Source organism: Metopolophium dirhodum, chromosome 2 (genome assembly GCF_019925205.1).
Source record: "Metopolophium dirhodum isolate CAU chromosome 2, ASM1992520v1, whole genome shotgun sequence".
Lineage (NCBI taxonomy): Eukaryota > Metazoa > Arthropoda > Insecta > Hemiptera > Aphididae > Metopolophium > Metopolophium dirhodum.
The window spans coordinates 31,801,474-31,827,033 of NC_083561.1; the positions used below are offsets into that span (position 1 = coordinate 31,801,474).

General features: G+C 28.0%; 1 protein-coding gene across 1 annotated transcript; it reads right to left on the reverse strand.

Annotated features, from left to right (window-relative positions):
* Positions 1 to 214: 214 nt before the first annotated feature.
* LOC132938888 (uncharacterized) lies at positions 215 to 25,277 on the reverse strand. Its single transcript, XM_061005878.1, has 14 exons — positions 25,115 to 25,277; positions 24,039 to 24,098; positions 21,158 to 21,214; positions 19,755 to 19,781; positions 17,086 to 17,133; positions 15,375 to 15,401; positions 12,354 to 12,395; positions 9,280 to 9,306; positions 8,275 to 8,331; positions 7,672 to 7,698; positions 6,808 to 6,864; positions 6,590 to 6,651; positions 6,507 to 6,522; positions 215 to 2,577 (listed from the first exon to the last, which is right to left on the reverse strand). The coding sequence occupies exons 1-12, from the start codon at positions 25,275 to 25,277 to the stop codon at positions 6,596 to 6,598; spliced, it is 648 nt and encodes a 215-aa protein (XP_060861861.1). The 3' UTR covers positions 215 to 2,577; positions 6,507 to 6,522; positions 6,590 to 6,595.
* Between the last annotated feature and the right edge of the window lie 283 nt (positions 25,278 to 25,560).

A 25,560-nucleotide genomic window follows, 5' to 3' on the forward strand; every position in this document is an offset into this window, starting at 1 on the left:
TGATTTTAGAATATAGTATATTAGTATATTCTAAAGTCAATGGTATTTATAATAGAAATATATTAACAAAAAAAACAAATTTAATGAATTCATGTATTACTTGATATAGTTATCAATAATAATAAGAATAATTGTTAATTATTAATTTAAATAATTTTATACATCAATTTTAATTTGCAATTTTTCAATTTAATTAATAAATAAGACTTAGTTAAAAGTAAAGTTAACACACCAACAATTATTATAACAGATTATTAATAGTCTAAACAGATATAATGTAAAATTAACAGTCTAGATGTCAATAATTTCTTTTTAGATATTAATGACCATTGTTTTATATTTGATTGTATTTATATTTAAAATAATTAAATTATCTGAAATGTTTTCAACTTTTTAAATATCTAACAAACCAGAGAAAAGGGGATTAATATAAGCTAGACTTTTGTTAATGAAATATTGACCTAGATGTAATATATAAATAATATACTCTTATATACTTAAATAAACTTATAGAATGAATATATACCAAAACGAACATACTTGGGTGTTAAAACTCAAACGCAATTAAAATAAATTACGAAATATAAAATAATATTAGGTTTCCATACATTCCTTAACGATCACGTCTCCACAATAAGGAATTAACATTACTAGACGGACACACACTAAAATATGCCCATATTTGGGCATAAAGAAATAATAAAGATAAAAGAACGTTACGCAACACTAATACATTATTAGGCAACCGGCTTTCTATCGCATTAAAAAACAGCATTTAATATGTACACCTACATATGCACACTGTACGACATTCGGACAGACTTATGCGATGTGCCAAAAGACCTTTTCTCTTAAGGGACTAGACCTCAAATATATAAGTAATTGAAATGCGTGTTGTACAAATATTTAATAAAAATAAATAACAGAATCCATTTCAAGTGCTGCTTGAAGTTGGAGTATAAATACCATACTAAAATATTATAATGTATAAATCCATGATATTAGCAAACAAATAATTATAAAATTATAAAGACACACATATGTCACGAAAATGCAGTTTCCAAATAACACATAATATATAAAAACACTAATCAACATTATAATTTAAAGCACTCCTAATCTTTTCATGCTGTCAAATCCTTTCTGTCATTATAATATATCGCAAATACAAAGAGTCAACAGTGCATAAGCAAAATATGAATTTATAACTGGTATAATATATTGTAATATATAAGTCGTAAAATAATAGTAGCGTGCATCGATCTACACCAATCAGAGATGTATCCATTCTAACAAGGACCAACGAAAACTTTTCACAGATATAAGAGTGAACACACATATATTTTACACGCTAAGACAAATTATCAATTCCGTAACTAATAATACTCAGTACCTAGTAGGATAAAAATAACGTAATATATGTGCCGATATATAGGTACCGTCGTAATTTCTCATACCCTTTGTAATTTTCTGCATTACTCCGAACTTCCCTGACCTACCCATCTCTCTATTGTTTTTATCTCACTACGTACAATAATTAGGACTTTCTTATTATTAACTCGTTTATTCGCAAAGTTTATACATTTTACTATTTTACCACAGTTGGTTAATATATAACTATCTCGATCAATAGTAGTATTTAACATAAAATTACTAAAATTCAAACGATGATATTAAGGAACCATTATATCCTTGAGTAAAGGACCCTTAAAATGCAATTGTTTAAACACGAAGTTATTTTTATTCAAAACAAGTGTTTGAGTTTTTTTTTTGAAAATTGCACTGTTCCTCTTACCTATGGATAAACGGCTGTAATGGTTTTTCGTATTTTCGAAGTTCAGATTTTAATACTTTCATGTCATTTTCAAAAGGGTAACAGTACACTGATCTATAGGCCAAAATTATGATAGTAATAATATGAAGAAGTCCGTGAACATTTTGTGATACATTGTAATTTCCATAAATCTGATCAAATGTCATCACAAAATATTCAATTAATCGTTGAGCATACTCGGTAAGAACACTTTTGTTTGGACTTATTAAAAATATCATGGCTGCTTTTAGGGACATAAAATTAACATAGCAATCATGAGATAAAATATTCTTCAGAACAAACGGCCCTAGATAACACAAAAACAACTACTGAACCTCGTTCGTTTAATTAATTAATATACTCATTTCTCATACTATAGTTACAGAATTAAACTGGTGTAACATTTAATTGTGTATGCCCATGAGACATCAAGCATGAATTGTGACATTTAAAGTAAAAAAAAAAAAATAAAGAAGAGAGCAATTTTATTACGTGTGTGGTTTTATTATACTTTATCATTTTAAACAATATGAATATTTTTAATATGATATACGTACATCTAGAAAATCATAAAATCTCCTGAATAATTGAAGTGTATTCTTTTTCATTGCAACTTAAGTAATTAGTATTTAATATAATATAAGTAATTATAAGTGCATTTTGATATGTAAATAGTAAAGTTATATATTATAATAAGATAACTTATTTAATATAATATCATGTCAAAATAATTCCATTGTGCCCTATGGAGGTAGTAAATTGATCTAAAAATAAAAGAAAAACAGTTTGGTTTAATTAAACTTTTTTTCATTTTGATTGAATACATTATATACTGATTAATAGTTTATTGTATATGTATAATAGGTACTATATTATGTATGATAGGTGTGCGATAGCATGTACTAAAACCAGGTTTTTTTCGGTTGAATAAAATACACAACTAATTTAATACTTGGGATCTGCGACTTTTTCTATGTATTTAATGTTTTTTATTAAAAATATAAAATTCTTAAATAATTAAATGTAACTAATTATTTTTCAAGATTTATGATTTTTCATATATTATGTTTAATTTATTATTTTTTTAATGTGTATATTTTCTATCTAATATTACCAATGTGGCAATATATTATGTATATATACAAGGTACTGTAAAACCCAACAAGAATACACAATTTAAATCAATTTTATTTAAATACGTCGGACTAATCATAAAAATTGGGAAATGTACAGTCAAACAGTACAGATAACATTGAAGCAATACTCTATTCCAAATAATTTTGAAAATACTGCGCAGTACCGGAAGTTATCCAGATAATTATTTTTTTATCTTTTATCTTATCTAGATAAATAAATATAAGTTATCTAAGTATTTATTTTAGCTAAAAATTTAACTTATCTAGATAAATGTACAAGATACATTTTTTGACGAAAATTAGCTAGATCTGTTTGAAAATGTTTCATTTTTATTCTCATTATCTAAGGCACAACTTGTACGTAAAATAACATCTAGGGCTAATAATATATGACATTATTCTGAAAAGACTATAAATTATTCCTATTAGGTACTTATTACTTATTACTTATTAATATTCTGTAATCGGTTAATAATATATAATATAAAATACTATTTAATTTATGTAATTAGCCTATAATAGTATATTACTGTCGCAAAAAATATGTCAAATTCCCAGAATTTTATAAATATTTTTAAACTATAATTAAAATACGAATAATAGAACAGATGGCAAGTTATAACCACCGCCGTCCCAAACAAAATTCCATAGAATATAATATTATTCATTGAAAAATAAAGATTAACCAGATGTTAATTCTTTCAGTATTTCCAATGCGTCTGAAATTAATGACAATATTGATAAGTCTGACGAGCAATAAATGAGATGCTATTTATATATTTCGTGTTTTATGATTTATATTATAAATCTATGGACTATAGACCAGGCAAAGAAGAAAAAATAGCGGAAAAAAGTCCCAACCAATATTTTTTTTTTTTAAAGTTTTAATAAAATATGCCCTATAACATACTAAAAGTCCCCATTGAAAGGACTGGAGCTTTTTTTTTTATAAGCTCATGAAAGTTTAACTATAAACCAATTTTAATTGCACATGACGTATAATAATAATAAACATTATTTCATATACACAAATACACAATCCTCGTAAATATCTTTTCAATGTTGTTAATTAATACGTGACACGAAAAGTGGCCAGTGACCTCACCACCCTCCCGGAAAGAACGGCCGTTATCCATGGGTTCTCTTGTGTGTGTATTATTTTGTGTACTTACATGACGGTATATATATTTTTTTAAATTAGTTGTTTTAATTTTAATTTCTAAAATTATCTGTTATTTAAATATATAGATAATTATCTAGATAAAATATTTTTATCTTTTATCTTTTAGATTCTGAGCGAAGCGATGAATGTATTGATTTTACAATGATGTGTGTTTTTTTTTTTAATTTTTAATTTTTTTTTAATTTTTTTTTTTTGTGTCTGTCATCACCTTTTAGGACATTAAAAGTGCTTGGATTTTCTTCAACAGTAACTTTTCTGAAAGGAAAGTGAATCTAGTTGGTATTTTGGGGGGTCAAAAGTAAAAATTTCCCAGTAGTTTTCACAAGCGACGTGAAAAACAAAAGAAAAATTAAGGAAAAACGGTAATTTTTACGTAAAATCTGTTTTCGAGAAAATCGATTTTGGTTTTTGGTGTAACTCTAAAACAAATGACCGTAGGGTTAGATTACTCATGAGTTTGTCTACCTTTATCAAAAAAAAAATGTCTAGAAGAAACTTAAATTAAATTTTTATGAGCGTCTGAAATTTATATTTTTACAACATTTGATATTTACTCGATTTCTCATGTAACAATTTTATTATTTTATTGTAATTATTAATTAAAAAACGAATGACTGTAGATACTTGAAAATTTCACTGAATGTTTATATTAACATTTTCTATACACCATAAAATGTTGAAAATATTTTGACTCTTTTTGAGCTGTTTACGGACATTGTCAGTTTTTAATTTTTTTAGTTTTTTTTTCTATAAATATCAATAAATTTTTATCTGTTGAGTAAAAAAGCTTGAAAATTTAATAGAAGGCTCCTAGGTTATTGTTTCAAAGGCAGATGAAAAAAATTAAAAATCCTTAGTCACAGTTTTTAATTATAAGCATTTAAAGTTCAAATTTTGACAAAATACGGAAAAATCACGAAAAATAGCAAATTATTTTGAGTTGAGAATTCATAAAAATTTTTCTTTTTAAATCTAAGATTTGAAAATGTAATATAAGATTACTCATGAGTTTGTCTACCTTTATCAAAAAAAAAATGTCTAGAAGAAACTTAAATTAAATTTTTATGAGCGTCTGAAATTTATATTTTTACAACATTTGATATTTACTCGATTTCTCATGTAAGGATTTTCTTATTTTGTTGTAATTAAAAAACGAATGACTGTAGATACTTGAAAATTTCACTAAATGTTTATATTAGCATTTTCTATATACCATAAAATTTATAAAATATTTTGACTCTTTTTGAGCTGTTTACGGACATTGTCAGTTTTCAATTTTTTTAGTTTTTTTTTCTATAAATATCAATAAAATTTTATTTGTTGGGTAAAAAAGCGTGAAAATTTAATATAAGGCTCCTTATATATCGTCCTAATAGCAGTTGAGAAGTATTTTTAATACATAGGCACAATTTTTTTTTATAAGCATTTAAAGTTAAAATGTTGACAACATTTATCAAATTTATAATTTATTAATTATTTTGTAGTTAAAAATGTATAAAATGTTTAACTTTATGGCTAAGGATTGAAAATTTAAAACAAGGCTCCACATAAATAGGTTATAATATATAAATTACCTTATTCACAATAATATCATCAAATATACTTATTTTATAGGCTCCTATTATAGGCAGACTGACCGTTTTCGCTCAGAATCGTTTTTCTTATACAATGATATTATATCATTGAATTCAAATTTAACACCATCCATTACAGTAACCCACTTGTAACCTACTGTACTGCAGAGCGACATCCACTTATCCACCTTTTTTGTTAGATGAATTTGATTTGTTTATCTTTTATCTGTATCTTAGTTAAAATTTAGTGTTGTTATCTTTATCTTTATCTAGATGATTTTTTTGTTATCTGTTCCTAACACTGACCGGATTAGCTGCAATATTCGGCCGCGCTGACAGCAGTCAACGAGACTGCACGTGTGCGAACCGTGACGAGCTTAAGTCGGGTTTTTTTTCCAAACTTCTTAGAAATAGAGTATTTTTATAAATATTCCATCAGTACAAAAAATATTATATTATAATTTAGTATTCAAATTCTATTCTTAATACCATTTCATTTAATAATTTCATTTTAAGCGCACTCGAAAACTATTTTTAAGTCGACATTATCTATTCGGACATCTCTAAAGCCTTTGACTGGGTAGATCATGTAGTTCTTATTTATTTTCTCTACTAAACAGGATTTGGAAAGTGCAAAAGGTAAAACGTGTAGGTATATAATTGCTTATTTCAAGAAACTGTACCTTTGGAAAATTACGTTAGTAAAATTAAATTAAAATAAAATACAATTGAACACAAGCTTAACATTTATCAACTTTTCGTTAAATATTATGTAATAATGTAATATATTGTTTACCTACCATGTTTTTAATAAACCTATAATAAAATACACAATTAATTTTTGTGATTTGTAAATATTTAATAGTATTCGAATGTTGCTTACTCAGAGTCATTTCTCATCGCTGTATTCAATGCAAAATGAATCTGGTTCTTGAGGTTGAGGATCTAAAAATATCAATATAATTAAATTAATTTTTTTATTTTAGTTGAGTACAACAGCTATATTACCAGTTCATAGTTTTAGAGCATACATATTAAAATATAGGTATTCTACATTACGTATAAAATGTATGGTTTGTAAATAGTTTAATAACAAATTACCATGATGATCGTGCGTATCGTCTTCATGATATTTGAATGCATAAGTGCATAATGGATCTGAAATAATTTGAATTAAGTTCAATTAAGTGTTCATTGTTACTTTATTAGTCATACATTTTATATTTACATTGATCACTAGACATACTAAAAAATATAACTACATGAATTATTGTAAACTTTTTAAAATTTAAGGTAAAAATATGGAAAATCAATACTATACATAATATGATAGTTATAGATACTAATAACTAGCAAGGATTTATTACATTTTCATGCAGTAGCTATTTGTTTTAGGTACTAATATACCATATAATATAATGTATAATATTTACGACATAGGCTTATATTATAACACATATTATTATAAACGAGTAGGTAGGTATATAATAAAACAACATGATGAAAGGATGTGAAAGACTTGTGGTGCTTGTAATATTATTACAATGTTTTTTAATCTCCTAATAATATAACTGTCTAAATCACATTACGTAGTATGAAATACTTTGGATTTGAACTTCTTTACAACCACCAAATTTCCCAAAGAATCTATTCTCTTTCTACGATTGTTCTTACGTGATTCATAAATACACATATACCTACTGAGAAATGCGAAAAGACTATAATGTATTATGTATTATATCATTATAGTTAGTTGACCCATCGAAAATCTTTTTTTGGTGAGGATACTTCGGTGACTGGATCTTACACGCCTGAGGTGTTTCTAGATCTGCAGCTTCGCCTTTACCTCGGCAACTCAAGTAAGCGGGATTGCCACACACGTAAACACGTTACCCGATAAGAGTACACCATATATTATACATTTTTTAAATACAATATTATAAAGAAATATCAACGTATGCTTACCGAAATTGTCAACATTCAATACATTTCCTATAAAAAGATACATTATTTTATTCATAAAGCTTAGTTTTTACTGATTTTATACTTCATTCTAATCAACTCGTAACATATTTGTGTACGTAAATACAAAAAAAAAAAAATGTTTAATTATTATTTTTGCTTAATGCAATAAAATATGACTATAACACTTAAGTTTCCATAATGGATAGAAAATCTAACCAAAATAATTATTCATTCAATTTTTTTAGCGTACAGTACAATGGCCACCAAGTGTCAAGGATATTCAACAAGGATTTCAAATTAATTAATACTTATCAAAATTCTTGCCGTTCTATATAATGTATTTATTATATTATATATTTATTTATTATGTATTTATATTATTTAATGAACTTAAATATCTAATTATTACAAAAAGTAATTTTATTTGAAAGCAATAATTTTAACTTAGTTTTTTAACCATTAATAAACAACATTTTTAATATTTATATATTTATAAAATTATAAAAAATAGTTAAAAGTATGATCTTCTTTAAAAAAAAATACTGTTTTATAACGACTTGAAACAATGTAATAAAGTTTAATAACAGTTTAATACCAAGTTACCTGGATATATTCTCTTCGTATTATCTCGATAACCGAGTAGAAATTCACATGTTGGTGCTGAAATTATTTGAAATAGGTTCAAATTAGTATTCATTGTTACTTTATTAGTTATACATTTTAAATCTACATAGCTTAAATAAAAAATATAATTTAATAATAAAAACTTTACAGTTTAAAGAAGAAATTGATCAAAAAACAATATTATAAATAATATGATACTTATAGACAATAATAATTAACTTCCATTTTCTTTCATTATTTGGTTTAGGGTACTAATATACCGTATAATATAAGATATAATATTCTGTGACATAAGTTTATAATAACACACGTTATTTTAAAAGGGTATAATATAATAAAACAAGAGGAAGGGATGTGAAAGGATTGTACTGCAGGGCTCTAAAACGTTTTTATAACGTTTTTAAACGATTCAAAAAACGATTGAAATCGATAACCGATGGCAAACGATAAACGATTGACACGGATAACGGATAACATATCAGTAAACGATAAACGATTGAAAACGGACAACGGATAATGAAACAGAAACGATAAACGATTATAATTAAATATTAATATCAAATAACGTTACAGAAAAAGATTAAAGATTGAAACATAACATTGCCAGAAATTAAATTATTTATAAAATTATAACTATCAGTAAAATAATATAATATCATATGGTTATTTTTGTAAAACTATGATTTGAAAATTCAAATACTAGGTACCTTAGCCCCTCCCCCCAAAGTCCGTCAACTCACATCCTTTTTTAGTTTTATAGGATCGAAGACCCTCCCCCCACTTACATTGAAGTTAATAATGTATTAATGTTAGCCCTCCCTGAAATTTTAATGGATCTGCCTATGAAACACTGTTTCTAGATCTTCAGGCTACACCTTTACCTCGGTGACTGAGGTACTCAAGATCACCACACCCGATAAGGGTACCCCATGCATTATACATTTTTTAATTTAATATTATAAATAACTATTTATGTATACTTACAGAATTCGGCAAGAGTAAAATTAGATCCTATAAAAAGATACACTATTTTATTCAGTTTTTCACATATTTTATGCTTCATTCTAATCAACTTGTAACATATTTTTATACATAAACACAATATAACAATAAATAAAAATATTTTAATTATTATTTCAGCTTAATACAATGAAGTATGACTCTAATACTTAATTTTTTCTAATGGAAAGAAAATTTAATCAAAATTATTAGTTTGATTTATTTAGCGTAAAATTACAATTGAAATCAAGTGTCAATAACATTTATCATTGATTTCAAATGAATTAATATCTAATGAATCTAAAAGACAAATTTAATTATGGATCATAACCTAATAGCCTCTAGGAGTGGTATAAACATAAGACAGTAACAAGAAATCGGTTAAAATTCTTGGTGTTATATTTAACATATAGGTATACCTATTAATTTTTTTATTTTTTTGGGTAAAAAGAAGATGGACAGAAGATAATTGAAAATTAATTAATTAAGGTTGTATTGTATTTAAATATTTGTTATTAGATTTTTCATAATAATGTGTTTTTTTATAAGTTTTAAATTTAAAATTTTGTTTTTATTGAATATAAACCCATTTTTAAAGTTGTCTAGGGAATTTAAATCCGTTCCCTAGCCATCACCTTTTAGGACAGTAAAAGAGCTTGGATTTTCTTCAACAGTAACTTTTCTGATAGGAAAGTGAATCTAGTTGGTACTTAAAAATGTCCTAGTAGTTTTCAAAAGCAACATGAAAAACAAAAGAAATATAAAGGAAAAATGGGAATGTTTACGCAAAATCTGTTTTCAAGAAAATCAATTTTGGTTTTTGGTGCAACTCTAAAACAAATGACTGTAGAGAGATGAAATTTTGACTGAATGTTTATAATTGCATTTCCTATACACCATGATATTTTCCAAATATTTTGAACTGTTTACGGACATTTTCAGTTTCCATTTATTTTGGTTTTTTTTTCTATAAATATCAATAAAATGTTATTTGTTTGGTAAAAAAAGCTTGAAAATTTAATACAAGGCTCCTACTATTTTATTACAATGAAATTTAAAAATATTGAGAATCCTTAGTCACAGTTTTTACTTATGAGTATTTAAAGTTCAAATATTGACAAAATACGAAAAAATCACAAAAATTAGCAAATTATTTTGAGTTGAGAATTTATAAAATTTTAGATTCTGAGCGAAGTCATCGCTATGTATTGATTTTACAATGATGTTTTTTTTTTTTTTTTTTTTATTTTATTTTTATATTTGTGTCTGTCATCACCTTTTAGGACAGTAAAAGTGATTGGATTTTATTCAACAGTAACTTTTCTGATAGGAAAGTGAATCTAGTTGGTACTTTGGGGGGTCAAAAGTAAAAATTTCCCAGTAGTTTTCAAAAGCGACGTGAAAAACAAAAGAAAAATTAAGGAAAAACGGGAATTTTTACGCAAAATCTGTTTTCGAGAAAATATATTTTGGTTTTTGGTGTAACTCTAAAACAAATGACCGTAGGGACATGAAATTTTGACTGAATGTTTATTTTAGCATTTTCTATACACCATAAAATGTTGAAAATATTTTGACTCTTTTTGAGCTGTTTACGGACATTGTCAGTTTTCAATTTTTTAGTTTTTTTTTCTATAAATATCAATAAATTTTTATTTGTTGGGTAAAAAAGCGTGAAAATTTAATATAAGGCTCCTGATATATCGTTCTAATAGCAGTTGAAAAATATTAAAAATACATATGCACAATTTTTTTTATACGCATTTAAAGTTCAAATTTTGACAACATTTGTCAAATTTATAATTTATTTATTATTTTGTGGTTAAAAATTTATAAATTTTATAAATTTTTAACTTTTATGGCTAAGGATTGAAAATTTAAAACAAGGCTCCACGTAAATAGGTTATATATAAATTACTTTATTCACAATAATATCATCAAATATACTTGGAAAAATCATAGGCTGACTGACCGTTTTCGCTCAGAATCGTTTTTCTTATACAATGATATTATATCATTGAATTCAAATTTAACACCATCCATTAGAGTTACCCACTTGTAACCTACTGTACAGCAGAGCGACATCCACTTATCCACCTCTTTTTTTTTAAATCTTAGATTTGAAAATGTAATACAAGATTATCCATAAGTTTATCTACCTTTATCAAAAAAAAAAAATGTCCACAAGAAATTCAAATTAATTTTTTATGAGCATTTGAAATTCATATTTTTACAACATTTGATATTCACTCGATTTCAAGTAACAATTTTCTTATTATATTGTAATTAAAAAACGAATGACTGTAGATACTTGAAAATTTCACTGATTGTTTATATTAGCATTTTCTATACACGATAAAATTTTAAAAATAATTTGACTCTTTGAGCTGATTTAGGACATTTTCAGTTTCCATTTATTTTGGTTTTTTTTTCTATAAATATCAATAAAATGTTATTTGTTGGTTAAAAAAGCTTGAAAATTTAATAAAAGGCACCTACTATGTTGTTACCTTGAACCTATAATCGGTTACCGTTATTATTAACCTATTTGTACTCCCGGTTATCGGTTACCGGTTACCGTGACAATTTTTCAGCTAACATAAAACGTTATAATAACGTAATATGTTATAACCGGTTAAGAACCGATTACCGGTATTCATAAATACTGACTACCGTTACGTATGTAACGTTACCCTTGGTAATTGGTTACCACTAACAACAGGACTAGTATAAAACCGGTATCCAAAAAATTTTCTAAATTAATAACGGTTTCAAGCCCTGGTAATATCATAGGCTGATTGACCGTTTTCACTCAGAATATTTTTTCTTATATTTTTCTTATGTCATTGAATTCAAATTTGACACCATCTATTACAGTGACCCACTTGTAACCTACTGTACAGCAGAGTGACATCCACTAACCCACCTTTTTAATTTTAGTTCTATACAAATAGCTATAGTACCGTTTCATAGTTTTAGAGAATATCTATAATAATATATTCTTTATAACATGTAAGATTTATATTTTGTATACAGTTTAATATCTAATTAGTAATTACCGTGAATACTGCGATAGTTGATTAGAACAGAGCATGTTGGTACTGAAATTATTTGAATTTAGTTAAATTAAATATTCATTGTTACTTTATTAGTGATACTTTTTATTTCTATATATTTTCAAAATATATTAATGAATTATTAACGCTTTTATTCAAAAAACAAAATTATAACTTATAAGTAATATGATGGTAAAAGACAATAATAACTAACTAGGATTGTGCGCCGTGCCGCTCCTACTTTTAAAAATCGCGGTTAGCGACAACGACTCGCGCAATGCTGTGGACGGGAAAGGGGCGAACTCACAATATATTACCTCGTACACGTCTTATGGAATTGGATTAATGCGTAATGACGCGATATATATATTTTTACACAATAATAATCAAGGTAGGCGTCGTGTATAATTTGACACGCGCTACACCAATAATAATAATAATAATATTTTGAACAATTAAACAATAATAATAATTTAAACAATAAGTAATAATAATTTTACAACATGACCTGATCGACACCTCGGGGGCAGGTCACTGGTCAGCACGGTCCTCGCTGGAAATGCGACAGCGTCTTCCTCGTCAACAACCAATACGGCCCTGCGGCGCAGTTGAACGACGGCCCAGCGTTGACACGTATAATAACTCAATTCGGTGGTGCGCGGTGACACAATCCGTCAAACTTAGACTGTCTCCAAGTTTACGACGGTATAGACGTGCACCAATTATAATCGTAAATAATGAATAATGAATAATAATGACCACGAGGTCGAAACACAGCCACACGAAGCAACGCGAACCGGCGGTGCGTGATCCGCCAAGTTCGAGCGTAGGTAAAAGACAAAAAACCGTCCTCGGCACGGGAGCCGTGGACGCCGGCCGGCGGGCGGACACCATGGAGGGGGAACGACTAGTCGCGAACATTCCGCGCCGATCTCGTGACTTGTTAAGCCTTTGGACTTTGGTAGATTCGGCGGGAAGTTCTGCCGTGTTCGAACAAGGATATTACTCCATTTTATTTTATTTTTTGTTTCCATTCTTTTTTTAGGTACTAGTATACCGTATATTATAAGATATGTTAGAGATATACATTGGATTCAAACTTTGTGGCCATTCGGCTCTCCTATCACACTTGCATGTACACGTAGCTTATGGTTTTATAATTATATAAGTGTTACGTGCCCACGTATTAATTAATCATATATTAACTATGTACAGCGCGCCGCACGTTTCTAATAATATTTGACACTATAACTAATAAGGCAATTAGTATAGTATAACATGCGGAGGTCGTTGCAAAATCGTAGAGAAAACAATTAAACTATAGAAGGTGCCGTCACATACGTATCTTTCCTGGAAAGCCAACGCCCATACGCAGGATACGAGTCGACCAGCATACCAAATACGAGACCCGAACTCTGTCTCATGACCGAGCTTAGCCACTACTACAACCACCCACTCCAAAGGACATAATCATATATATAGAAGCCCAGGACAAGAGCTCTTCAGACGGTTAGGGACATTCAGAGTCAGGTCGTAACACCACTCACAGTTTATATTCTATCTTTATATTATAACATTGTATTTTTGTACTACGTTAATAAACATTCATCATACCTAGTACATCACGTATTTTATCTCTGCGTTGATGTATATATCGACGTCGGTTGGGACGTAACATAAGTATATAGTATGTTTTCAAACTGTTTGCCCAATTTTAGTAATCACACATTTTTCAACCACCAGATTTCTCTATTCTCTTTCTATGATTGATACGAGTTATCATATTATATACACTACCTTCTAAGAAATACGACACGAATACAATTTATTATGTATTATTTCATAGTGAATAATTAGTTACTTCTTCCCTGATGCATATTTTTAACAATTCATACAAAACTATTCAAAAATTTTAATAAAACTACGTCTCGGTTATTGAGATGACATCCCCCGGAACTCCACGACCCCTAGTGGAATGAAACATTAAATCGTACCACCGTAACAACAACGTCCTACACCATCACTAATTAAGAAACAAACACGACAAAAGCATATGATGAACGTGGAGCTTCGGGATTTTAAGATCAGAACATTGAATTGAAGATCAGTAAACACTATATTGAACTAGAACTCTGATAATTGTAGTATTTAAACTTCACAGATACGGACTAGCTCTATTAGTGGATCATAATACTATACACAATGCACGTTAAGATCAGTGGCTGATTGTCGCGTAGGGGCATACCTTAACCAGACAGATGGTTGATTCAGTGTGGGTAAAAATGTAGTGTCACCTGATCATCGCTCGACGAATAACTGATCGATGACAAGGTATCTTTTTAACGTGGATGGAGTATAGATGACCTGGGACAAAAATTATAAAAACATGGAAAACCATTTTGATCCATTAAAATACTTATAAAATAAATTCAATACGAAAAAAAAATGTACTAAATACATTACTAAGATATGAAGTATGAAATGTTACTACATCCATAAGCTCACCTGTATTTCACTGAGAGGATATGTAAAGAACCAGGTTGACCACGAAATGATTGATTCAAGAAAAAACGATTTTTTTTAGATGTGAAGAGTTGTAGAGGGATGCGTATAAGATCATTAGTTGATTGAGTTAATTGTAAGAAAATTTTTAACCAAGAAATTTGATATTAAGAAACTAAATATAAAGCCAGACAAAATTGATAAAGACACAATAGCTAAATAGACAGGGAGTAATAAGCCGGTTTCAGATTAGGAAGGTCGACAGCGGACCAGATCCACATAATTTAACAAATAATGAAAAAAAAGTTATGAGTATAACCAAGATCTGTTCTTGCTATACTTAACTAAAAAAAAGCATACCGTTCCAAAATAATATAGAAGCTTTATATGCGAAAATTGAAGACATAAGAGTTGTATAAAGAATTCAACATGCAAAATGTAATTCAATGGCCAGGAATCGGAAGTATTTGGTTTTAAAGTATTTAAATATAACACTATAATTAACTAGTTATTTATACTTACAAATATCGTTTATAACACTTTGACTTCCTATAAAAAGACACATTATATTATTCACATATCTCAGTGTTTTAATGATTATATATTTCAGTCTATTTAGCTCATAGCATATTATTTGTGTACGCAAATATAATAAAAAATAAATAAAAATAATTAAGTAATTATTTTAGCATAATGTATTAAAGTATGACTACAACACTTAATTATTATCCATAGGTAGTGAATAGGTAGAAAATTTAACCAAAATTGTTTATAATTTATAAACAATTTTTTTTTAGTTATTTTATTTTCAAATTTGGACGAGGTAAATCCGACCTTAGCGACTGACAAAATATAAAATACTTCTAGTGGTTCGATTTAAAAATGTAAAGATGTTTTAATTGGTCGACAAGTCTACTTTGCATCGATTGGAGCATACTTTTACATTTTAGATATTTTTTAATATATTCAATATCAAAAATTTATAAATTTATAAAATGTAAAATATTTATTTTCGTCAAGAATTTGCTTAAATTCAAAAAGTGCTCCGACCGATGCAAAGTAAACTTGTTTACCAACACAAACATCTTTACATTTTTTAAATCGAACCACTAGAAGTACCTTAATTTTTGTCAGTGCGACGGTTATTTCACGTCTATAAATTGGGTTTCTAATGACTTTAAATGACCTGTACATGTACTTGCGTGCGACCATAAACCAGATAAGAAATGACAATGAAGTGTAATTGATTCGGGTTGCGGGTGATGGAAGGGGAGTATACACACACAAAGACGATCAGTAATCGCAGGAACGAAATAATTGCCTAAACGCAGCTCCTTAAAATGACACATTTGCAGCGGCCTTAAAACAAAATAAGAAAATCGAATGAATATCAAATGTTGTAAAAATATGAATTTCAAACGCTTATAAAAATTTAATTTCACTTTCTTGTAGACATTTTTTTTTTTGATAAAGGTAGAGAAACTTATGAAAAATATAATATTACATTTTCAAATCTTAGGTTTAAAAAGAAATTTTTTATGAATTCTAACTCAAAATAATTTCCAAATTTTTGTCATTTTAAGGTATTTTGTCAATATTTGAACTTTAAATGCTTATGAAAATAAAAAATGACTATGAATATGCTCAAAATAAATCAAAATATTTGGAAAATGTTATGGTGTATAGAAAATGTTAATATAAACAACCAGTCAAAATTTCATGTATCTACATTAAATGGTTTCAAAGTAGCACCAAAAACCAAAATCGATTTTCTCAAAAACAGATTTTACGAAAAAATTCCCGTTTTTTCTTAATTTTTCTTTTGTTTTTAACGGTACTTTTGAAAACAACTGGGAAATTTTATATTTTGACCTTTTGAATGCACCAACTAGATTCACTTTTCCATCGAACAAGATACTGTAGAAGAAAATTGAAGGGGTTATACAACCCCAAACCGTGATGACAGACACAAAAAAAAAAAATAAATAAATAAATAAAAAAAACTCATATCATTGTAAAACCAATTCATTCATCGTTCCACTCAGAATCTAAAATTAAATATGAGTAGTCATTGTGTCTGTGAATCTAATAAAAAACACATTTATGGTATATTTATTATTGTAGGAGATATCACAATGGCTAAATCTTCATGGGACACTTTATATAACTTAATATACCTATATGTTTTGTAAAAAGTTTGATACCTAATTATTATTGGAAGTATCTTTATTACCTTCTCTTCTATTATTTTTATATTTGTTTTGAATTTGACATGTGGAGACTGCAATAATTTGAATGAGGTTAAATTATGTTTTTATTTTTACTTTATTACTCATACATCTATATATCTATAAGTTCATTAAATACAGTAAAAAATATACATGAAGTATAAAAGCCTTCCAATTTAAAGGAAAAATGTATAGAATAAAAATACTATACATGATGTGATAGTTTAAGACATAAAGAACTAACTAGAATACTATTTAATTTTCTTTTAGTATAATGTTTAGGTACTATTATACCATATAATATAAGATATAATAAACTGCGAAATAGTCTTATAATAAGACATATTATTATAAAAGGGTTTATAATAAAACAATAATTGTAAGGGATGTGAAAAGATATTGGTTTCTGTCAAATTATTACATTGGTATGTGGTTAAGCTACTAACAATATAAATGCCGAAATCCCATTACTTAGTATAAAATATTTAAAAAACATAAGAGCAGATCTTCATAAATTAAAAATTAATGAAGAAAGAGTTATGAATATAATCAGGATCTCTGCATGTTATACGTATACTAAAAAAAACAGTGTCTAGTTCTATAATAATATAGGTGCTAGGGGGGGGGGAGGCAAAGAAGACACAGGAGAATTAAAAAAAACCCAAAATTCAAAATTAAGTTCAATGACCAATAATCGAAAGTATTGTATGTGAAAATGGGGTTTAAGACAGGAAAACGTAGTATTTCTTATGCTTTTAAACATAAGGTTAGAACGAATGGTTAAAAGACTGCTTGATACTGACGAAAGAATTGAATTTCAAAATAAAAATTCAATCACACACGTGGATGATACAGAGTTAATTAAGAAGCAGAGGAAGAGATTAAAACCTTAGCAGAATCATAAATATTAAGGATTAGAAAGACCATTTGTGCTCATCGTACGGGAATGAACATGAAAATATTTTGATTATGGTTATAGAGTTATTGTCAGTTATTTATTTTGTTTTAGCTTCGATAACTATTAAACCTATGTTTGGACTTGCATTGAATAGTCTATACACGATCTTTGTTACCTCATTTATAATTGATGTTCCTAAAATTACGAAGTCATCTGCTTTTCCAAGAAGAGTGTTGCCGCCGAATAGGCAATGATGATATGGCACGGCCGACCGACCGGCTGACCGACACACACACACAACACATCTTTATGTTTATATTTGTATTATTTTATTTCTGTTTAATTGTGTCAGCTGTGTATTGTGAGTTATAATATTATGTAGATTAGGCGCGACTCGATACCAGCCGCCGCCGTCTAGCTGGAACGAGGGTAATTATCACGGCCGCCGATACAACTAACTCGTTGCACAGAGTCAACGCGATACACCTATAATAATTGTACGTGGGCGCACATTGCCGGCATTATATTAGATACATTTTTGGCTCGAATAGCCAACAATTATTATATTGTTAGCGTCGGCTCTAATAGCCGTTTGCATATTTTATTATTTTGTTGACATATACCGCAACGCTAATCGTCGGGTTATTTCAAACAGTATTATATTATAACATTGCCACGAGTGCGATCGTAATTTAAATCATATTTTGAATTATCATATTATAACTGTACTTAGTTATTGCTATTTAAATTATTGTCTGGCTTGAATAGCCAGTGAATTTATATTATTATTGTTGTAAATCGTGTTAAATTATTATTGTTGTGTGTCTATTATAAAACTATTATACAGGCAAAGGTAGCAGCTGGCCAGCTGTGCACCGACAAATTATTGTAAGTTTTTTAACAATTTATTTATTATATTATATTGTATTGTCAAATTTATACTTTTACGAGTAACAGCTCAAATAGCGGCTTATATTATTTTATCTGTTAGGCCAAAAGGTCATATATTTACACTGTGTATTCTTTAAACAATTATTATATTATCGCAATTTACTACCGTTATAATTTTAGTTATCATTTATTTGAGTTAGGTACGTAATATTATTCTTATTATTAATTTAACCATACACATATTATACCTATACGTATTATACACACTCACACACCCGAACACCCTAGCACACTCTGGTCTTGCTCGGCGATCCCGTCCACTTCCTTTGAGTCGCTATACATACATCACACACGCAAACACAGGTCGGTTGGTGAGTAGCCGTGTATCGCGAATAAGCCATAACGTGCGAAGTATTTTGGTGACGGACTATTATTGTTCGTTCCCGACCCGTACAAAGAGTATTAGAGTTTATAGCGTGTCTCCTTGCTTCAATCCAGTTTTACCTTCAAATGCTTCAGACATCTCCTCTATAAAGCGCACTTTGCAGGATGCCTGTTGGTTACATACTTCGACAAGTTTCAATCGTCTCTTTCGTATACCTGATTTATTTTTAAAACCGGCCATAGTTGTTCCCAATCGGCAATCAATACTGTCCTAGACATGCCTAAAGTCCACAAGAATAATATGAAGGTATTTAATATATTAGTAAATTTCTGATTATTTTCCTGTTTTCATATCTGGGTTGGGAATCCTTTACGTATGGTGCTTGACGTATACTTTGAAGTTTCTAAACAAATTGTCACACCCGTTACCGAATAAGGTTACCCCATGCATTATAAAATATTTAAATATTACTCTATAAATAACTAGTAATGTATACTTACATAAATCATTAAAAGCATATTTGGTTCCTATAATAAGATACATTACATTATTCATAAACCTCGGTTTTTTACTGATTTTAGATTTCTGTTGAATCGTAACATTATTGTGTTAGTAAATACAATATAATAATAAATAAAAATATTTAAATTATTATTTTAGCCTTATGCAATGAAGTATGCCTATCTATAGACTTAATCGTTCGTAATAGATAGAAAATCAATCCAAAATAGTCAATCTAACAGACAAATTTAGTTATGAATTATTACTCAATAAACTTTAAGTGTTAACATAAGTCAATGACAAAAATTGGTTAAAATTCTTGTATTTGAAAAATCACATGGGTAATGTCTGGTGTTTACCTTATAAGTTATAACATGAACCTAACAACTTTATTTCAAAAATTAATTGTTTTTAAAAATAATAATATTTACTACATAAGTTCTGTATCAATTGTATAATCTTACGTATGTATGTTCAATTTAAAAATAATTTATAACTAGTTTAATTAGGTATTTATAACTATTTCACCCATACACGTATACTCCTGTACCAACAACTATTGCAGTTAAATAATTTTGAATTTGATGCTCATTTAACTGACAGATTGGAGGATGATAAAAATTGTTTACAAAAGATCATATGGAAGCCAGTTATTCATAATAATGCATAGGTGAATTATAATAATCACAATTACTAGAGTGATGAAGATCTTGATTGGCACGAGCTCATAATACCAAAGTTGTACAGGCGTATTTAACAGAGATTTTGATTTGAGTACGTGAGAGTATTATATAATTATCAATTAAAATCCTCAATTCATCTTGTACTCCCAAATTTCAAATAAAAATTATATTTATATGATATTTTCAAATATTATCAAAAATTATAATATAGTGTATATATCGAACAATATTGGAACTTTGGACGTGTACACTATGTCTAAGTATACTTACGTTATAATTGCTTTTAACTATCGAAAGCCTTATCCCCTAGGTAAACATTTTCGATATTTGAAGCGACTATTAGAATTTTTGAAACATAAAGATTATCCCATAACACTTTATCAATTTAATTGAAATACTCTCACGGACTAAGATAACGATGAATTTTTGTACGTACTATTCACCAACTAAAATAGAATCTATCTTAGTTGGTGGTAGTATATTAAAAAGACGTCGTAGGTAATATCATAGAACTCATAATAGAAACGACTGCTACTAAAATATCATTGTTCACTAAAAAATATTTCAGCCGACCTTCATTCTTTTTATTTTAGTCGTATACAACAGTTATAGAAATGGTTAAAAGTATTAGAGTTTACATTTATATTATAAAATTTTTAAAATATAATATATATTACGTGTGAAATTTATGTTTTGTAAACTGTTTAATACCTAATTACCTATATTTTCGTTCTTTATCTTTTCTTCTTGGATCTTTATATAATTACATAATGGTACTGAAATAATTTAAATTAGCTTCAATTATGTATTTATTTTTAATTTATTAGTGATTAATTTTATATTTACATAGATTTTCTAAACACAGTAAAAACTATACATGAAGTATAAATGCTTTATAAGTCAAAGAAAAAATTGAACCAAAATTTATATTCAAAACAATATGATAGTTATAGATTAAGGGGTGGACATTATTTTGACACAACGTGCCGAAAATTACTTCATGCTTTTTTTTTCGAATGTTCAATTAATTTTTAAATAATATTATATAGGAATATATTATGTACAATATTATATTGAATTCAGTATAATAATCTAATCTTCCTGAAAGACGTCAACAATAGGTACTGAAAAAGTACTAACATTGTTATGATATTTATTATTAAAAATAATATATACATAACACGTCATGTAATAAAAATATTTTGATTTTAGCTAGCCTCAAAATGTTTTATATGAAAATGAAATCTTTGTTATATGAATATTTGAACCGTTGTAAGCTTTACATACCAATAGGTCTATTTATATTTCCTCGTACTATTTTTGCGTTCATGTCCCTATTATTACTATAATAGAGTTCCGGTATTGAGTATTATAAGCCCGTTTAAGTTCATCATAAAAAAGGTGGATAAGTGGATGTCGCTCTGCTGTGCAGTATGTTACATGTGGATGTGGGTCACTGTAATGGATGGTGTTAAATTTAAATAAAAATAAAAAATATTTAAATAAATTTTGTAGAAGTAAAAAAAGGAATAGTACAATTATTAAATTCAAATGATGCCATTTCTATTGAATAAGCTCAACATCTTTTGTCGGATGGTTCTATGGAAACCAACTTGGTATTCATTCATTCCAATTATGGCTTCATACCAGCAGAAATTACTTAACACGAAACCTAACATATTCCATCAATCGAAGCTTTATCTATAGTTAAAACGTTAAAACTAAAAAAGAAAAAAAGGTGGGTAAGTGGATGTCGCTCTGCTGTACAGTAGGTTACAAGTGGGTCAATGTAATGGATGGTGTTAAATTTGAATTCAATGATATAATATCATTGTATAAGAAAAACGATTCTGAGCGAAAACAGTCAGTCAGCCTATGATATTACCAAGTATATTTGATGATATTATTGTGCATAAAGTAATTTACATATGACCTATTTACGTGGAGCCTTGTTTTAAATTTTCAATCCTTATCCATAAGAGTTAAACATTTTATACATTTTTAACTACAAAATAATTAAGAAATTATAAATTTGATAAATGTTGTCAAAATTTGAACTTTAAATGCTTATAAAAAAAAATTGTGCTGATGTATTTTTAATATTTTTCAACTGCAATTGTAACATTATATCAGGAGCTTTGTATTAAATTTTCATGCTTTTTTACCCAACAAATAAAATTTTAATGATATTTATAGAAAAAAAAACTAAAAAAATTTAAAACTGACAATGTCCGTAAACAGTTAAAAAAGAGTCAAAATATTTTATAAATTTTATGGTATATAGAAAATGCTAATATAAACATTTAGTGAAATTTTCAAGTATCTACAGTATTCGTTTTTTAATTACAACAAAATAAGAAAATCCTTACATGAGAAATCGAGTGAATATCAAATGTTGTGAAAATATAAATTTCAGACGCTCATAAAAATTTAATTTAAGTTTCTTGCAGACATTTTTTTTTTTTTAAAGGTAGACAAACTTATGAGTTATCTTATATTACATTTCAAATCTTAGATTTAAAAAAAAAAATTTTTATGAATTCTCAACTTATAATAATTTGCTAATTTTCGTGATTTTTCCGTATTTTGTCAAAATTTAAACTTTAAATGCTTATAAATAAAAACTGTGACTAAGGATTTTTAATTTTTTTCATCTGCCTTTGAAATAATAACCTATGAGCCTTCTATTAAATTTAATAAAAGCTTTTTTACTCAACAGATAAAATTTTATTGATATTTATAGAAAAAAAAACTAAAAAAATGGTAATTGACAATGTCCGTAAACAGCTCAAAATAAGTCAAAATATGTTAAGGTGAATAGGAAATGTAATTATAAACATTCAGTCAAAATTTCATCTCTCTACAGGCATTTGTTTTAGAGTTACACCAAAAACCAAAACCGATTTTCTCGTAAACAGATTTTGCGTAAAAATTCCCGTTTTTCCTAAATTTTTCTTTTTTTTTCACGTCTCTTTTGAAAAATACTGGGAAATTTTTACTTTTGACCCCCCAAAGTACCAACTAGATTCACTTTCCTATCAGAAAAGTTACTGTTGAAGAAAATCCAAGCACTTTTACTGTCCTAAAAGGTGATGACAGGCACAAAAATAAAAAAAATAAATACATCATTGTAAAATCAATACATTCATCGTTTCGCTCAGAATCTAAAATGTCCTTAATTTTTACGTCTTTTTCTTTTCCATCGTCGGGTGACAACTGAATATTATGATTTTTTGCACATTGATTCTCAGACAGATGAAACATACTTGCTCCTTTATGGGTTCACATTTTTGTGACGTTCTTTATCAAATAAATTTGACTCCAAATGTATGTATATTATCATAACATCCACTACAGAAGATTGTTGTCATTTCTTGTTTAATACAAACATTCCCTGATCATATCATCTCATGTAGGTTTTCAATATTTAAATAATACATTGTTACTACTCTCTTGAAGTGTTTATAGACCTTCAGACTAGAACTTTACCTCAGGGACTGAAGTACGTGGGATTGTCTCACTTAGTACCGAAGAAGGGTGCTCCATACAGTATAAAATATTTAAATATAACACTTTAAATAACTAGAAATAAATACTTACTTAAAAATGAAGTTAGAGTTCTTTGCCAATTAGGAACAATCCTGTATACATAGGTTATTTCTTTTAAAAAGATACATTATATTATTTATAAATCTTATTTTTTTACTGATTTTTTTTGTTAGTCTAATCAACTCGTTATTTACTTGTATACGTAAATACAATATAAAAATAAATAATAATGTTAAAATCATTATTTTAGCCTAAATTAATGACTATAACACTTAATTTAACCTAACAGATAGGAAACTGGTTAAAATTATTGGTGTTATATTTGAAAAATCTCATGGGTAGTACAACATGATGCTAGTACAATGTAATTATTACAAAAATTAAATGTTTTTGAAAAAAAAATCTTTATAATTTGTGTTCTATATGCTCAGCAACTATCATTGGTGCGTACGATATTGTAGATAAGCAACCAGGTCAGTAGTAATTCGGACGACGTAGCGAGCATATCGCGCTCTGTACGCAAAAACAGTTTGCATGTTGTGTATTTAGTGTATTTCATAATTAAATATTAAAATTTAAAAGTTAACCAGTTAGGTCAAAATAAAGTTAAAGTCGTTATTTATTACTCAAAACTCAAATCTTTGCATATTTTTTGAAATTTCGAATACGTTTCGCATTCACATATTCGAAATTCCAAAGTGCGTGATGAATTTAATTTCAAGTGTGTCTCGTGTATTTTAGACAATACTAACTCCGAATACACGAACGAGTTTACAAACCAACAATTTTCCTTTCTTCCATCAAATTTATCCACATCCATCGAGGAAGTTGACAAATCACTAAACTCCCTATCCAATGTTCGTGGTTCTGGGCCTGATGGCATCTCTGCCACTCTTCTTTACCACTTTCGTGCCTCTCTCATGCAGTTTACCTGTCACTTTAATTTTTAATCAATCACTATTATAGGGGGTTTTCTCTTCCGTGTGGAAAATTAGTTGAGTTACTCCTATCTTGAAGTCTAGGAATCCGGCTGATATTGCCAACTACCGACCAATATCTGGCCTACCTCTCCTAGATAAGTTGTTTGAGCATATAGTACTCAAACGAATCGAGCGTCATCTCTTAACCACCATTTCTATTGTCCAACATGGGTTCTTTCCACGGTCTTCGATTTCGGTAATCAGGTTGATGTGATATATACAGACTTTTCCAAGTCGTTTGACTCCTTAGACCACAATGCACTTCTTTATATCCTTGACAGACATGGTCTTGGTGAACCACTCCCATCATGGTTTGGTTCCTACCTTAGTGAGCGTCATCAAGAGTTCCACTGGGTGGCCATTTAGACCTCCTATTATTCAATATTTTCATCAATACCATGTATTTAGTTATTTCCCCTTGTCGTCTTCTTCTTTTTGCTGATGAATCTAAAATTTCAGAGGATAACCACTAACAATGATTGTCTCACTCTTTAAAACAATTTAGATAAATTTACCAGATAGTACAATACTTTTAATTTATCTCTCAACACCTCTAAATGTAATGTAATATCTTTTCATCGCTCTTAATCAGT

Excerpts from the sequence above, each read along its gene's own strand:
- LOC132938888 (XM_061005878.1), bottom strand. The coding sequence starts at position 25,277 with ATGATGGGAGTGGTTCACCAAGACCATGTCTGTCAAGGATATAAAGAA. Across the intron at positions 12,396-15,374 it reads AAGTGTTATAAACGATATTT|TACCAACATGCTCTGTTCTA; the intron begins GTAAGTATAAAT and ends AAATAATTTCAG. Across the intron at positions 8,332-9,279 it reads TTTTACTCTTGCCGAATTCT|CACCAACATGTGAATTTCTA; the intron begins GTAAGTATACAT and ends AAATAATTTCAG.